General features: G+C 44.2%; 2 protein-coding genes across 7 annotated transcripts in view; one reads left to right on the plus strand and one right to left on the minus strand.

Moving 5' to 3' along the window:
- Positions 1-711: 711 nt before the first annotated feature.
- On the minus strand, positions 712-6,463 carry SIKE1 (suppressor of IKBKE 1). 6 transcript variants are annotated; one of them, XM_039535813.1, is made up of 6 exons: positions 6,333-6,459; positions 5,125-5,291; positions 4,932-5,037; positions 4,011-4,153; positions 3,512-3,625; positions 712-2,847 (listed from the first exon to the last, which is right to left on the minus strand). In XM_039535813.1, the coding sequence occupies exons 2-6, from the start codon at positions 5,281-5,283 to the stop codon at positions 2,746-2,748; spliced, it is 624 nt and encodes a 207-aa protein (XP_039391747.1). In that variant the 5' UTR covers positions 5,284-5,291; positions 6,333-6,459; the 3' UTR covers positions 712-2,745. The 6 variants fall into 6 exon arrangements, with proteins under 6 accessions (XP_039391747.1, XP_039391746.1, XP_039391743.1 ...); XM_039535812.1 differs by lacking the exon at positions 6,333-6,459 and adding an exon at positions 5,964-6,115; XM_039535809.1 differs by having other exon boundaries at positions 4,932-5,291; positions 6,333-6,463.
- A 65-nt stretch (positions 6,464-6,528) lies between these two features.
- LOC120403891 (bile acid receptor-like) overlaps positions 6,529-16,968 on the plus strand; it is a 45,387-nt gene continuing 34,947 nt past the window's right edge. The window contains exon 1 of the mRNA XM_039535805.1: positions 6,529-7,051. The gene's annotated coding sequence lies outside the window, so the exon portion shown is untranslated. The remainder of the gene's footprint in view (positions 7,052-16,968) is intronic.

Raw genomic sequence — 16,968 nt, forward strand, 5'->3', positions numbered from 1 at the left:
AGATGTGGATAGCCCATTTAATCTTGTGTTGATAGGGAGGGGGAGCAGGGCTTTTCCATTGTTGGCCCCTCAGTTACACAACTTCCACCACCAATAGCCATAAGAACACTTCACTCTTACAGCAAAGCTACAGTAGGGGAGTATATGATCTCATACAATATAAACATATGTAATTTTACCAATTCACAGCCCTGGTATTACAGTAAAACTCATCATGTGCTAGAGGTTATGTGGACATATAGGAATACAGTCCTGTACCCCAGAGAGCTTGCAATGTAAACACATTCAGAGCATGTTCCTCAGTCAAATCTGACAGACAGCTGGAATTCTTCAGGAGATATCGCTACAGAAACAGTATGTCACCCTCTCATAGAAATCGAAGGCCACATTAGTGGAACTGTATCAGGTGGTAGCCGTGTTAGTATGTATCTACAAAAACAACAAGGAGGCCGGTGGCATCTAAGAACTGGGTTTTTTTACCCACGAAAGCTTATGCCCAAATAAATCTGTTAGACTTTAAGGTGCCACCAGATTCCTTGTTGTATTAGTGGAACTAACTCCTTTTTTCTCTTTTCTCATGCAAACTGGATGTTTATGCACAGAGCACTCATTTTTGTTTTGCCTCTATTATAATTTCTTCAATAGTCAAAATAATTACATTGCATGGGGTTATAAGTGTTGGTAGATAGCCATCTATACAAAGCACAGTCACATGGTAATACTTTGAGATTTATTTCAAGAAAAATAAAAAGCCAATATACATACTTGATAAACCTGAGACATAAAGAAAACTGTTTCAAGTCAGCTGATGGATTAGAGCAGGCAAATGAGAAAGAATTCTTAGCATACCACAGTAACGCTAATTTATTTATAGTATCTCCTCCCTTAGAATATTTACAGTATAAATCAGAATCAAACAAACTGAGCACATATCTGCTCATTACAGGAACTCATTTGACACTGAAAGTGGCACTGATGGCATATTTAAAGGCATAAAGCTACAACTGGTGCTAAGGAAGTTTCTACTAAACTTGAACCAGTTTCTACTAATTAGTCTATGTTTGTATAGAACAGAGTAGCAGCAGTTTTCCTGTCAATTCCACATTCTGTACTCAGGATCCCAGTTCCTGGTGGTTGCAGTATGGTCATACAGGACATGGAAAGGTGCCAAATTATTCCTCAGCACTTCCATTGAGGAAAATAAATTGTGGGAAGTGAAGCAACAGGGAGGTATTTTGCTCTTGGACTGAAGTTCAGGTGCTGTGATGAAAGGTTGGATTTTCAACAGTTAGGCATCTAACTCACTGACTTCAATGGGAGTTAAGCACCCTTTTGCTCTTCTGGAAAACCCCCCAACAGCAATAAGTCACACTCAACAATACATTTAGGCTCTCATATTCTACAGTGAACATTTACTTTTAGAAAGATGGAATAGAGGAAGTACTCATTAAAACAGCACCCTCTTGACTCCTCTTCCTAGTAAGGATTTCAGTGATGACTGTCTGAGAAGGTGACTGCTGCTCAGCTTCCAATTCCTTAAACTCCACATCTTAATCAAGCTGCTGTACAACCCAGTGTAGTGTCATGAGGTGGAATGCATTTATGCCAATCTCACAGCACACATTACCATAAAAGCAAGATCCATGATAAATAATCAATCACTCTGTTTGCATCTCTACACTGAAGCACTATGATAAAAATGACCTTGAGGTCGCCCAGCCATGAGAGGAATGCAGAAAATTGCTGTCTGATCTCAAAGCACTGAGTTCTTCAGAAAAATAGCGTACTAGGTTATTTCATTTATTCTTCAACTGAGATGGAAGAAAGGAGAAGAGAATTTTTCTCCCATTATTTTCCTTTCCAGAAAGCCCTTGTCTCTACCCAACTCACACTTGCCAAAGATGTCCTGGGGTGAGGGAAGGAATTCTCTCCCAATCAAAAAACATACGGCCTATATCTATCTGTGTCCAACAAAACCCTCACTCACAGAAGAGCATGAAGTAATAACTACAGTCTTGTTGGAACTGAGACTTTAGTATTAATTCATGGAAAGAAATCTTTTGAATACTTGCTAACAAGGATAGAAAGCCTGCATTTAAAAACTGATAGTTTCTGGATTAAGAGTGATGCCTTTTAAACATTACCTAGTTTTTTGGGCTTTGGGTGTGTTCACTCCTTCCAACACAAGAGCTAGAAAACATGCTAAACTACAGCTCTGCCATTCTCTGGGTCTGTTTACAATAAAAAGCAGAGAGTCTGTATCTAAGTGACATTGTTAACCCAGCCAAATGCTGTTTGGAGAGTTATTTAAAGCAAAATTAAATGTCTGATGTTTAATATTTACAAGACAACTTCTCCAATAAATGCTTTCACTCATATCTATTAGATAAAAAAAATCACAACTTGTAAAATGCTCTGTAACCACCGATGAAGTAAGAATGCTAAAGTGGATTTGAATTGCTGCCTACAGAGTTGGATGTCTCCCATTGGGGCTGATCCAGAAACATTCTTCATGAGAGGAAACAAACAATTGCAAGGAGTACAGCTGCATAAATACCTCATTGTTAAGCTGCTGTATACTGTTAAGACTGAGCAGCAATGCAAACTATTGCCATCAGAGGGTGACATCTGACAGGGATATCAGGAAACACATGAAGTAATAAAACATAACCAAGATAAAACATTTTCCTGTACAGTGGTTGATTTCCATAGAGTTTTAAAAGTCAAGAGTTTGGAGAGAGAGAATTATTTTGTGGCTTGAGATGCGATGTCAGGCAGCTCCTCTCGCCTCATCTCGATAGTTTCTTTGCTGATGGATAACAGTTCCCGCAGCTCTTTATTTTCAAGCTGCAAAATCGACATTTTGGCTAAAACAGAAATGAACTAATTCATAATTAAATGACAGTACTATATAGCTCTAAAATACTGAAATTGTACAGTGGGGAACATCTCTGCACTGGCAGAGAGGGGAACTAAATTCTTTTAATTCTACACATACAGACACCCCCCCACACACCACAGAAGAACCTTGGATGAATGGAGAGGCATAGTGGCTGTGCTCTTTATTCCACTTTTAAATGTTTTATTTTGGTCCCCGACACAAAAATAGTGAACACAGATGGGGTATCCCTCTGTCTCTTACTTTCTGCTCTCCATGAATAGAAGAAGCATTTCAGAATAGGATTAGTGCATACCACACAACACAGCAGCCTCTATGAAGTAAAATCTCAGTTGCTGACTGCTACAGAAATATTAAATATAGAAAGCCGTGTCTTTCTAAAGTTGTTTGCTATTTGGTGTGTTTTTTCTAACATTTACTTACTGTATGCAAAATTTAAAGAGATTGTTAGGATTTCCCTTTAAAAAGCCAGCCTGGGTCATATCCCTCTATGAAGCAGAAAGGATTTCTCTGAATCAGACAACATCCCAAAACCTAGATTTACCCTTAGTGAGTACGAGTAGGCAACAGGTCCATCCCACAGCCAACTTCAAAGTCACACCAAAGTCTTACCTCCAACTGGGCTAGTTTTTCCTGAATTTTACAGAATTGATCATCATCCATCTGAACAGCTTTTCTCATTGCTTCCCCCATCTCACAGATTCTGTCTACGTGACTCTCAATTTCCTGCAAATACGTTGAAGGAGGACAATACTATGCTCAGTTCACAGTGACACTGTTTTACATCTTCCAAATACTTTTTCAATAGCTACAAGTAGGACAAATAGTCCTACTTGTTCCTTTTTAAAATGTAGATTTTATTAAGCTGAAGTTGGCATGGAACTCTGGGTTATTGTTGCAGAGTTTATAGGAAGTAATGGAAGGTGCAGGAGGTTCCGTGGCTTATGGAATCAGGAAGGATATTTCAGAGCAGAATTGTTTGTGGGGAAGGATACAAAGCAAACATAAACGTAAACAATACTGGCAGAGCACAGGGTTTTTAAAGTACAACTTTATTCCCAACACTTGCCAGAAACAGGTAAAATCATGAGTACTGCCCTCCCCGACTTACCAAAGAGTGAGCCTCATGCACTTTTAGGACTGGCTCAGCATCCACATCTTTTCTTCCCATTATTAAATGTAACATCTGCTTCCTGTACTTGCTCATGATAAGTTCTAAAGCATCTTGATGTTCCTCCAAGGAAATCCACAACTCTACAACATACGATACAATCACCATGAAACAACAATCTTGAAGGGCACCTTCCTCACTACAGTTACATGAGGTTGCCTTCCATTATACACATAGACTTAATAAAGGCAAGTTCCTAGCAGGTGTGTAAAATCTCCCACACTTCCTGTTCAATTAAATTACTTAAAAAAGAACATACTGTAAAGTTTTCAAGCAACCCGATTTCCCTCCACCTAGAATTGCAGATTTGATTACAATCTAGAGAGAAATAAACCAATACATTACACTATGATGGAAAAGTTACTGGCCTCAGGACCCTTACGTTTTATTTATGCAGCAAACATTTTATTCAATATAATAGACTCCAGAGAAGAAATAGCCTTTTCATAGAAGATGGATGCCTTTATTTTCATTGTTCCTCAAGTCATTACAGGTGTTTCCAAAATGCATGTTTCTAAGCTCCCATCTTTAACACACGTTCTTCACAATAAAACCCCATCAAGAAACTCCATTGAAGGGATTCTTTCTTCTGAGACCTTCGTGACAGGGTTAAGAAAGTTCCAAATCTTAATGACTTTCCCCTCAGTTATACCACTTAAGAATTATAAGAAGCTATTGGGTAATATGTAAAGTCATATTTATTGGTGACCTTTGCACATACAGTTAAGCACAAGATGCTAGGTATTTTGGTGCATCTGCATTCCCTTTCATGTTATGCTGCTTATAGGTATATCATTTACTATTCTAAAGGTTCTAGGCATTCAAGTGTGAAGAGCACCCATGTAGATCTAGACTACTAACCTCTGTTTTCCTGTTGCAAGTCTCTGATCTGTGTGTTTTCTTGTGATAGCAAAATGTGAGGTTTGTATTTAGATATATCCTTCAGATCAGTTGCATCTTCTTGGTACTTGCAAAACAAAGGGACGCTTTTACCAAGGATAACATACATTTGTATAACTCTTTTGCATAGAAGAATGGTGTCTCCTGCACTAACCTTTTCTGATAGTGACGTTCCAATCTCCTTCATGGCTGCCACCCGTTTATGGAGGACAGTAGACTGATCAATGAGAGACTCTGCTGCATTATCATGGTCTTTCAGCCTTTCAAGCAAGGTCTTGGCATCTGTTAAGATCTTCTCTATTGTGCAGGTCATAGTGAGCACTGAGAACAAACAGCAGTAGTAGGCACCTGCTTCCCATGTGGGAAACGTGCCCTCCTGTGCCAGGTGAATTAACAGTAGATTGGCCTCTAGCAGAACACATTTGGAGAGGCCGGGGAATGCCGAGGACACTAGGCTGGGGGTGTCTGTCCCCGGAACTGCTGTGTAGGGCTTCCCCCTTGCCCCTGCAGCACAGCTGGGGAACTGCCCTAGCGCTGCTGGCCCCTGGGTTGCCAACTTTGGTTGGATGAATTCCTAGAGGCTTCATCACATAACATCATCTTTAATTAAAGATTAATATTTAAATTCCTGGAGACTCCAGGACAATCCTAGAGGGTTGGCAACCTACCCCCAACTCCAGCTATCCCCAGCATGGCCACCCCCCAACACAGCTACCCCCAGCCCCAGCGCTGCCACCCCCCGGCACGGCCACCCGCACCCCCAACGCAGCGCGGCTACCCCAGGCCGAGCGGGGCGAGATCCGGTCCCGGCCGGAGGGCGCTGAGGCAGCGGCAGGTGCTGCGGCCGGGGCCGAGCTCTCGCGCGGGGACAGGGAGGGGCTCGGGCGGGTGCCCGAGGCCGCGGCGATGGACGATGCTTAGGCCCCTCCCACGGACGTAGGGCGGCCTGGCGACGGGGCGGGGGCAAAGGAAACCCGGCGCGCGGACACTCACCTCCTCAGCCGCCACTTCCGCGCCCCCACCCGGTCCCGGGGGACGGCGCATGCGTGGTATGTCCCTAGGACGGGTCTTGGCACCCCCCCGCGTGCGACGGGCATCTGCGCATGCGTAGTACCCGCCCCCTGGCTTGAGCGCAATTGCGCATGGGCAGATCTTTCCCCAGCCCTCGCTCAGGGTCACGCCGGAGTCACTGGTGCGGCGGAGGCTCCGCGTGGGCGGGATTCTCCCATGATAACTAACCCCCGACGCCACCCCGTGACCCCGGCCCTACCCCCAGCCTGCGCTGCCGCCCAGCCACGCTGACCTGGGGCTCGACACCCCCCCACACACACCGTCAGTCCCGGGCCGGGCGCTTTTAGTTACCTGGCGTGTGCAGACTCAGCCAGCCAAGCCCTGGCCTCCGCAGTGGCGTGCTGCAGACCGAGTCAGCGGGCAGGCAGCAGCCGTGTGCAGCGGCCTCTCTGTTGTGCCGCAGCTGCCCAAAGGGCTGTCATGACGGCCCAGCGACACGGGTTGGCTGCACAGAGACCTTGCCCGGTCCAGAACCTGTTCACCAGGGATCATTGGCGACAGGGCAGTTCAAACCCAGGCGGGCAGATTGTGGGGTCGGCGATGAGGGACTGGTTGGGGATTATAACCCATCCATTCCTCTCACCAGAGTGTTTCCACCCTAACATCCTGGCACGGTGGATGAGACCATAATGGGCAATGTGACACCAAACTTGCACCTGGTGGTTTAAAAAGGTCACTGTGCAGTGGCAGGCTTGAGTTGGCATGTACTTTCTCCAGTAACTAGCCAGTGGCAACCTTTTGTCTGATATGAGGAGGAGCAATATTGCTCAGAACTGGGAGCCATGGGGGTGGAGTCGGACACAGGGTGCTGGAGATGATACGCATGGCGGCATGTAACTGTGTATCCACCAGTTTTGTGTGTGACGATCAACCCAAACTGGTGCGCAGTACTCTACCACCAAATACAAGGTGGCAAGAGCTGACATCTGCAAAGTTGGAGCACAAGCACCCCATGACGAACCTGTCAGTTTGCTAAGAAGATTGTTGCACATCTTAACTGCTGTCTTCAGGTGGGCATAGTAACTCAGTGTGTGGTCTAAGGTCACACCTAGATAGACTGGTTCTACTTCATTCTTCACCTTCTGACCAGGCGCTGAGCCTGGCCTGCTAGGAGCCGGCAGCTGCTGCTGCAGCAGCCCATCGCAGGTGGCTTGTTACAGGCCAAAGTGAGCAACACAAACGAGTTGTCATCGAACTGCTGAGCATGCCAGTGATCGCCAAGGCCAGGTGTCTGGCAGGGCGCGCCCAGGAGGCAGTCCTGCAATCTCCGGCTTTGCGGGGGTCGCTAGCTGGGTCAGTGTGCAGACAGACAAAACATTTTCCTGTGGTTTTGTTTTATTTCCTTCATTCAGCTTCCTTGCACATAGCATTTCCCAGGTGTGATAAGGCTATTAACCAGATGCTGTGCCTTGATGGCCCATGAGATTTTGATAGTTCTTCTGGCTGGGTGGGGGACCATTCCTGTGCCTGAGTTTGCAAGTTCAGAACAGACATTTTCAAAGTTATAAAGCAAAATGTACATATTTTCTTATAGCATGGAATACTGACATTACAAGTGAGATTAATGCATGCAGAAGCTTACAAGCGTTTCACGGAGTCTAAACACTAAATACATTCTTATCAGACTAAGAGCTGTTTTGAGGAAAACTAACATACAGATGAACTGGTCTGAACTCCAGCTATGAGTTTGTCAGTTCTTAACGAATGCCTGTAGCCTGGGCAAGAGCTGGCATCTTGCCTGCCAGTATCACAATGTCATCATGCCTTTGTGTGATGTCATCCCACGTTTGGGTGGCACTCAATCACTCCAGATGTGCCCTGATTAGATGTGTTGCTAATGACTATACGTGGGGCCCTCTTGACAGTCCCTTTGGCGCTGCGGCGAGCTAGAAGATGTAGGCCACATACTTGCAGACTGGGCCCATCAGCAAGGGCTGCCTGGTTCACTTGTGGACTGGCACAGTGCCCTTCCCTCAGCTGTTGGCTTAAGACACTGAGACTGACACTTTGACTTGACCATCTATGTATAGTAGAACCTCAGAGTTATGAATACGTCGGCAATGGAGGTTGTTCATAACTCCGAAATGTTTGTAACTGAACAAAATGTTACGGTTGCTCTTTCAAAAGTTTACAACTGAACACTGACTTAATACAGCTTTGAAACAACTATGCAGAAATAAAATGCTGCTTTTAACCATTTTAATTTAAATGAAATAAGCACAGAAACTTTCCTTACCTTGTCAAATCTTTTTTTAAACTTTCCTTTTACTTTTTTAGTAGTTTATGTTTAACACAGTACTGTACTGTATTTGCTTCTTTTTTTTTTTGTCCCTGCTGCTGCCTGATTGTGTACTTCTGATTCAAATGAGATGTGTGGTTGACCTGTCAGTTTGTAACTCTGGTGTTCATAACAATGAGGTTCTATTGTAAATACAATTGAAAAACGCACGTGCACACACACACAGAGTGACAATGTTGTATCACAAGGATGTGCAGTAAAAGTCATAACATGAAGAGTGGTCAGCTCAAATAGTGGTGCCTGGGTGGATCTGGTGTGCATTTTCTAAGACATACATCTCAGTGTGAGGCAGCTGTACGCACATGATGTCCATGATGGGACAGACTTTCTGGAAATTTCATCATAATGAGTTTGGGAAAGTTTGTTACTCACAAGTGACCTGGTCACACATTTAGTTATGCAGCACACCCCAAACCAGTGCGGATAAACCTTATGTAAGATGCATATATTTTTATTGTATCAATATATAATTATATATGTAAACAGTGTCTATCACACTGCGGCTCTGATTCCTGATTGTGCTTGTATATGAGCATGTTTGAAACCTAAGATATTGTGCATGCTATGAAGTTACACCCCCTTATAATTTGTACAGCACCGTCATCCTACTGAGTGCTGTTCAAAACAGGGGGACACAGTCTCTTTCTCCAGGAGTTTACCATTTTGAGGCCTAGTTTTTAAAGTCTTTCATGATTTCAGTGGGAATTGCACATGCAGACGGCTTGGATGATCAGGCCTGCCATGTACTTCTGTACCAGATATGGGCTGGTCACAGGAGATTTCTTATACACACCAGATGCATTCCATTCATCATAAGATCCTTGAATGCTCTTCCAGGCATGGCTGAGGTTAAATAAGGTATTTCATACAATGCCACCTAGTGGCTGAACAATATAACACATCTCCCCCTTTAAATTCCACATTCCTACCATTTATAATATTTACGCTATCACATGGTTTTTGAAGTTCAATACATATCAGTCTGTTTAGTGGTTTTCTAATTACATGACCTGAACATGCAAGGTCATCTAGCTGTCAATTAGTTGTAATGACGGGCTCTGGTCAGTCTGGAATCTAGGGTGACCAGACAGCAATGTGAAAAATCGGGACAGAGGGTAGAGGGTAATAGAAGCCTATATAAGAAAAAGACCCCAAAATTGGGACATCTGGTTACCCTACTGGAATCCTCGAGTCTTCTTGTTCTCCCTCTGCCATCTACAGAGTTTACTCTGCTGATTGTTCTTTTTGAGGAACAAACTGTAGATGTTGATGGTTTCTGTTGAACTCCATTGTTAGTCTTGATTACATATGATCTGGGCGCTGAATTCTGTTTCATCATGACAGCTAGAGTTGTCCATCCTTTTTCTCCCTCCAATTTGACATGAACATGGTCACCATATTCTGGACCTCACAGTTCTCTGAGTGACATCGGCTGTAAAAGTGTTCATAAACAATTTTAGCCTTTTTATCTGGTTTGGCCACTCTCTTCATGTCTGGTGACGTTGGAGATTGATTCTTTTCCAAAGCTGGAACGGCAGTTCTGATTTGTCTTCCCATCAGGAACAGTGCTGGACTATATCCAGTAACTGCTATTGGGGTTGATCTGTAACTCAGAAGAGCACAGAATGGATATTCCTGCTGTAGGGTTTTATTAGCTATCTATACAACTCTCTCAGCCTCTCCATTCACTTGGTGGTAAAGTGCTCTGCTGATAATATGATCAAAATCATACTTAGTTTGGAATGACTTAAATTCTGCTGTAGTGAATTGTGGTCCATTGTCCATCACTAGTTGTTCTGGAAGACCAAAGTGAGAAAAAGTGCACTTCGGTTTCTCGGGAACACTGCAACATCTTATGTCTTTAATTACATTATTTCTATATACCTGAGAAAATAGTCCAGTATGACCTGATAATGATGTCCTCTGATTTTGCATAAATCTGCAGCTAGCCTCTCCCAAGGTCTCTTTGGTAGAGGTGTTTGTAAACTATATGGTTCAACGTTGTCTCTTAAGTTGATTTATCCTGGATCTTCTTTCAAAAGTCCAATGTCATCAAATCCTCCAAGTTCTTCCACCTGTCTCAATAGGCCCATCAAGGTGGCCACACTGCATCTGAGAAGGCTGGTGGTCTTTGATCCTTTGATCACATGCACTCTGAATGCAAAGCTTTTGTATTTGTATGTTATTTCTGTGGTGAACTGAACCCTGCAGTTCAGAATACCTCCAGGACTAGTCAGAGCTCTTTCAGGTGTCTTAAACTATGGGAGGGTTGAAAGTGATTGTAAATCCCTTCTGAGATAAGAACATAAGAATGGCCATACTGGGTCAGACCAAAGTCCATCTAGCCCAGTATCCTGTCTTCTGACAGTGGCCAATGCCAGGTGCCCCACAGGGAATGAACAGAACAGGTAATCATCAAGTGATCCATTCCCTGTCACCCATTCCCAGCTTCTGGCAAACAGAGGCTAAGGACACCATTCCTGCCCATCCTGGCTAATAGCCATTGATGAACCTCCATGAATGTATCTAGTTTTTTTTTTAAACCCTGTTTGAACCACAGATGACTGAGAAGTCAGCTCCTGAGTCAATTTTAAAGTCAATAGTCTTGCCCTGAATATTCAGTTTCCTTCTCCAGGCAGGCTGTTTGCCATCACACATCATAGGTCCCAGAAACAATGGCTCTTGATTGTCTGTAATATGAGTCAACCTCCTAACTGCTTTGGTGTGGCAAACTGATGCAAAATGTTCATATTTCATGCATATGTCATACTGTGTCCCTCTGGCTAGACATGCATCATCTCTTGCATGTAGGCTGGAATTTGTCCCTCTTAGCCTGGGAGTTCTCTCTCTTTGTCTCAGGCTGTTTATGATCATGACTTTTAACACTCAAATGTCTGTATACAGTCTAAGATAGTTTCAGGTTTTTCAAATTTGTCAGGTTGCTCTAGGTTTTGCTGTTTCATCAGCTCAGAATACATTGCTCTCAATATAGCTGTGGATAGAGTTAAATCCCTCTTGAACCATAGCTGCTGTGAAAGTTTTTTTATCTGGTAACCCAGTAATCAACCTGTCTCTGATATTTTCATGTTTTGCATTCCCCAAATCACAGTTTTCAGCCAATGTATGCACAGCTTTTATAAAACATTCAACATTTCCCCCTCATTCTTGAATTTATTGGGGAAAACATGCTCTTTCATAAACAACATTTATCTGGGGTATAAAGTATACATCAAACATAGCCAGAAACCTTTCATAGTCACCTTTGTGACTGTTTTCAGTGAAGTCAAAGGATTGAAATGTATGTTCTGCTTGGTTCCCTCTAGCATAAATTAGATACCTGTATATCTCCAGTTTCTTTGTGGAGTTTGTTTGCAATTCAAAATCTTGCAAAATATTGCTTCCAATTGTAACCCCCCAGAGGTCCTTTTGGGCATCTCTGCCTGTCCAAGTCAGGGGTAAAGAGAGAGGGGGGCGGGGTGGGGCAACTCACCCTGTAAAAAAAAGCTTGCTACAGAAACGAGCCTGGAAAGAAGGGTCTTCAACTCGAAAGATGCATGCGCTGGGGTGTGAAAGCGCGAGGAGCCACTAAGCCGATCACCCTGCATGACATGGTGAGGACCATGCGAGTCAGTCAAAAAAAAGCGCAGGTTGCAGCAGAGATGAGGAGCAACAACCTGACGGAAGGAAATTAGAAGAAGGTGGGGGCTGGATAGGACATACACTACGCAAGCAGCCAACCAACATCACCAGACAGGCACACTGCCCCCCCCCCAAAGGCAAAAAAAAAGAGGCCCAAGAAATACCTGGCGACGCGACCTTCAGGTTGATAGCAAAAAATGGGCTAGGAGATCTGTTGTTGGCGGCCCATACCCCGGTTGGGGTGACGGGCATGAATGAATGATGAATGAATGATCTGTCCATTGTGAAGGTTTGTCAAAGCTGAAGTTCCCTGGGGCATTGATGAGTGGCATGTTGATGAGATCCTGCAACCTTTGTTGCTGTTCCTTCTGTTACTGTTCTTCATTTACTCCTGACACCATGCCATGCTTCTCTGTGCCAGATATGGACTGGTAGTAGAGCTTGCACCAGGTGTTTTCATCATAAGATCCTTTAATCACAGGCGTCAACTTTCATTGGTGGCGGTGGCTGCTCGCGCCCCTCCGACTCCGCCCCCTCTCTGCCCCTTTTGGACCCCTCCCCAAATCCCCGCCCCGTCTCCTCCCCCAAACGCACCATGTTCCCCCTCCTCTCTCCTCCTTCCCAAGCTTGCCACATGAAACAACTGTTTCATGGCATAAGCGCTGGGAGGGAGGGGGGAGAAGAAGGACATGATGGCGCTCTCAGGGGAGGAGGTGGAGTGGAGGTGAGCTGGGGTTGGGGTGGCGGGGAGGGGAGCTTCCGGTGGGTGCTAAGCACCCACCAATTTTTTCCTGTGGGTGCTCCAGCCCTGGAGCACCCCTGGAGTCGGTGCCTATGCCTTTAATGCTCTGCCAGGTATCGGTGAGATTCATTTAAATAAGTTTACACACAGAGCCACCTAGTGGCTGAACAATATAATAGTTTAGCATTCCATTAAAACAGGGGTGGGAAAACTATGGCCTGCCGGCCGTTTTAATCTGGCTCTCAAGCTCCTGCTGGGGAGCGGGATCTGGGGCTTGCCCTGCTCTGGCGCTCCAGCTGGGGAGCAGGGTCGGGGGCCGCTCCTTGTGACTCCTGGAAGGAGCGGCATGTCCCTCTGGCTCCTACATGTAGGGCAGCCAACGGCTCCACTCTGCATGCTGTCCCCGCCCAAAGCACCACCCCTGCAGCTCCCATTGGCCGGGAACTGTGGCCAATGGAAGCTGTAGGGGTGGCGCCTGCAGACAAGGCAGCATGCAGCAGAGACGCTTGGCCGCGCCTCCATGTAGGAGCCAGAGGGAGGACATGCTGCTGCTTCCAGGAGCTGTTTGAGGTAAGCACCGCCTGCACCCCACTCTGCCGGGTTGCATACGTGGAACTCCCAGTAGCATTGTGAAAATTATGTGGTGACGTCCTTGCATAAAGATGACCCTAAAATTTCTCTGGTTTAGTTCACTTAATAGGTTGTATATAAATACATATATGTTTTGTGATTGAGTCTCTTGAACTAGAAAATGTATTTTCTAAACAAACTTAGATTTCTCAGAAAACAGTTCCTTAGGGTTGTTTCCCTTCCCCTCTGCCCCCTATGGGCACTCACTGCAGACATAGCCTTGACAAGCAGAATAAAAACAGATTAGACTATTAAGTCTTTTTAACATGTTTTTGTCTAGAGAAAATAAAGCTTAGTGAAAATGACTACAATACACATTTCCCCTAATTAAGAACATTAGAATATAAGCAATTTTAAAAGACTGTTTTTTTTAAAAAATAATAAATAAAATTAATCCCTAATGTAGCACTCAGTTAATGGAATTCTATTGGGATGATTTTGACTCAGTATTTACTACTTATGTTGGTATATAATGAATGCCAGTGCTATGCAGCATTGTATATTTGCAGCAGGGCACGCATCCTTGACCCAAAGGGGTTCTGGTTACCTGTTTAAATACCCCCTTAAACACCGTTTGATAAATTCTGGGCTGAGCTCTGTTGATCTATCATCTTATCTAATATTCCTGTTTGTTCCTTTTCACAGTAAACATCCTCCAAGTTAAAATAACAGAATTTCTGTTATGCTGACTTGGTTCTTTGTTACTTATTTGCTAAGTGAAGCGACTGTTAGTGACATTTACTGTCCTTGATGCTTAATGTACCTTTTACTACAGGGCTTTTAGCTTTCCATTATTATTACCAAAAATATTACATTTTTCAAAGCATAAGGCAGAGTTATAAGGGCAGGATTCCCATTGACTATAGCGAGCTAAATCTACAATACTTCAATAAATGTACCCCTTAATGTTTCAAAACCTGTCAATAGAGACACAGAATAATAATTTTGGAGGCTTTTTATTGGATAAAAGCTTCTTTATTATCACAGAGACAAATATTCCAAAGGGCCTGATCAAGAATTGCTGAATAAGGCAATTTCAGATCAACAACTGAATTTTAGGATTTTATTATGAGTCAATTAGGTATCGTTTGAGCAGCCATATTTGGAACACTTATACAGCATTTATATAATTAGTAACATATTAGAGTGACTCATTTGGCAATCCTGGAAAATGTAATGTCACTTTGACTATGGTAGGTCTTTTATGGAAGTAGAAACCGGCCTGAGTTTTATAGTGTAGTTTTCTGTTACTTTCTGGGCATTTTTCTAAGTTGTCTTCTCATTGCTGAATGTTAAGCTTGGAATACTTTTAGTATCTGTTTTCCTTTTCCATATTGGGTGAATAAAGTACATTAATGAATGTTCACATATGTTACAGTGATACTACAGGTGCTTTATAATTACTGAAAGAGGGAAGGTGAAAGACTGATGACACTGGTCTGAGATGGGCATAGTGCCCCTCAGTCCTACTTAAAGTACACCTCTGCTGTTCCAGGCCTACAGTTCTATCAGTGCATCTTAATCCTGACCTACTGTACACAGGATTAGGCCAGTTCTAGGCTTCCAACTAACTCTCTCAATTCATTTCTGTCTTGCCCCACAGCATCTCCTGCTGTTCCAGTCCTAACCCAATCTCAACTCTGCTGATGCTGAGGCATCTCAGGGTATGTCTACACTACAGGATTATTCCGATTTTACATAAACCGGTTTTGTAAAACAGATTGTATAAAGTCGAGTGCACGCGGCCACACTAAGCACATTAATTCGGCGGTGTGCGTCCATGTACCGAGGCTAGCGTCGATTTCCGGAGCGTTGCACTGTGGGTAGCTATCCCGTAGCTATCCCATAGTTCCCGCAGTCTCCCCTGTCCATTGGAATTCTGGGTTGAGATCCCAATGCAAAAACAGTGTCACGGGTGATTCTGGGTAAATGTCGTCACTCAGTCTTTCCTCCCTGAAAGCAATGGCAGACAATCATTTTGCGCCCTTTTTCCCTGGATTGGGAGCTCAGCCAAGAATGCAAATGCTTTTCGGAGACTGCAGGGACTGTGGGATAGCTGGAGTCCTCAGTACCCCCTCCCTCCATGAGCGTCCATTTGATTCTTTGGCTTTCCGTTACGCTTGTCACACAGCACTGTACTGTGGCCTCTGTCTATCATAGCCTGGAGATTTTTTCAAATGCTTTGTCATTTCGTCTTCTGTAACGGAGCATTGATAGAACAGATTTGTCTCCCCATACAGCGATCAGATCCAGTATCTCCCGTACGGTCCATGCTGGAGCTCTTTTTGGATTTGGGACTGCATCGCCACCCATGCTGATCAGAGCTCCACACTGGGCAAACAGGAAATGAAATTCAAAGGTTCGCGGGGCTTTTCCTGTCTACCTGGCCAGTGCATCCGAGTTCAGATTGCTTTCCAGAGCAGTCACAATGGTGCACTGTGGGATACCACCTGGAGGCCAATACCGTCGATTTGCGGCCACACTAACCCTAATCCGACATGGCAATACCGATTTCAGCGCTACTCCTCTCGTCGGGGAAGAGTACAGAAATCGGTTTAAAGAGCCCTTTATATCGATATAAAGGGCCTCGTTGTGTGGACGGATGCAGGGTTAAATCGGTTTAACGCTGCTAAATTCGGTTTAAACGTGTAGTGTAGACCAGGCCTCAGATCTGACCTGTAGCAGGCTCTGCTATATACTGGGTGTCCTACAGCTTTCTCAGTGCATCTCATTACAAATTGGCAGAGCTCCTGAACTGTTATACAGAGTACATCTGATATGGTTCTGTGAGAGCAATGGTACATCTGTACAAAAAACAGTACTCTGCCTATTTGCCCAGTATAAGGAAGAGCTCATCGGATCGGCGGGTAGTGTTCGATGTATCGGGGATCGATTTATCACATCTCGATCCGCGAATCGATGCCTGTACTCCACCTCGGCAGGAGGAGTAAGCGGAGTCGACGGGGGAGCCATGGCAGTCGACTTGCCACCGTGAGGACGGCCAGGTAAGTCGAACTAAGATACTTCGACTTCAGCTACGCGAATAATTGCATATCTTAGTTCAACACCCTCCCACCCCCGCTAGTGTAGCCCAAAGAATGTAGACTATATGGGGTTCATAGGAGTTCAGTCTCACAGTCAGGAGACCATCTGCAATGAACCATATCCTACATACAGTGCATACAACTTTAAGAACCATTTAGAACTTCAGTGCCAAGAACTCTAGTCTAACTCTAGTCTGCTGAGTCCGCTAAAGGAACAGCTTCACTAGAGCAGCTAGCAGACCATCAGCAAGTCCATTATATTGCCGCATAGGGCATAGCACCTCTGCTGCAATATAATTACATAGTTCTATGTAATAGTCTTTGTCTCTGGCCTGTCCCATCCTAGGCATCAACAATACCTGGCTTCAAGCCATTTGTCTTTCTGTTGGGCTTTAATGATGATTTATTATTAATTTTTCTGACTTAAAAGAAGATTCAAGGCCTGTCACTCCTGGAGAAGGACAAAACCAAGAAGAAGGGTAAAATGGAGTGTATCACTGTTTTAGGTTTCCATTTCAGGAAGTAAGGCATCCCTGCTTAAGATTCTTACTGGCTGAGATATAAGAGCCAAGT

The sequence above is a fragment of the Mauremys reevesii genome, linkage group 4 (assembly GCF_016161935.1).
Source record: "Mauremys reevesii isolate NIE-2019 linkage group 4, ASM1616193v1, whole genome shotgun sequence".
NCBI classification, from domain to species: Eukaryota; Metazoa; Chordata; order Testudines; family Geoemydidae; genus Mauremys; species Mauremys reevesii.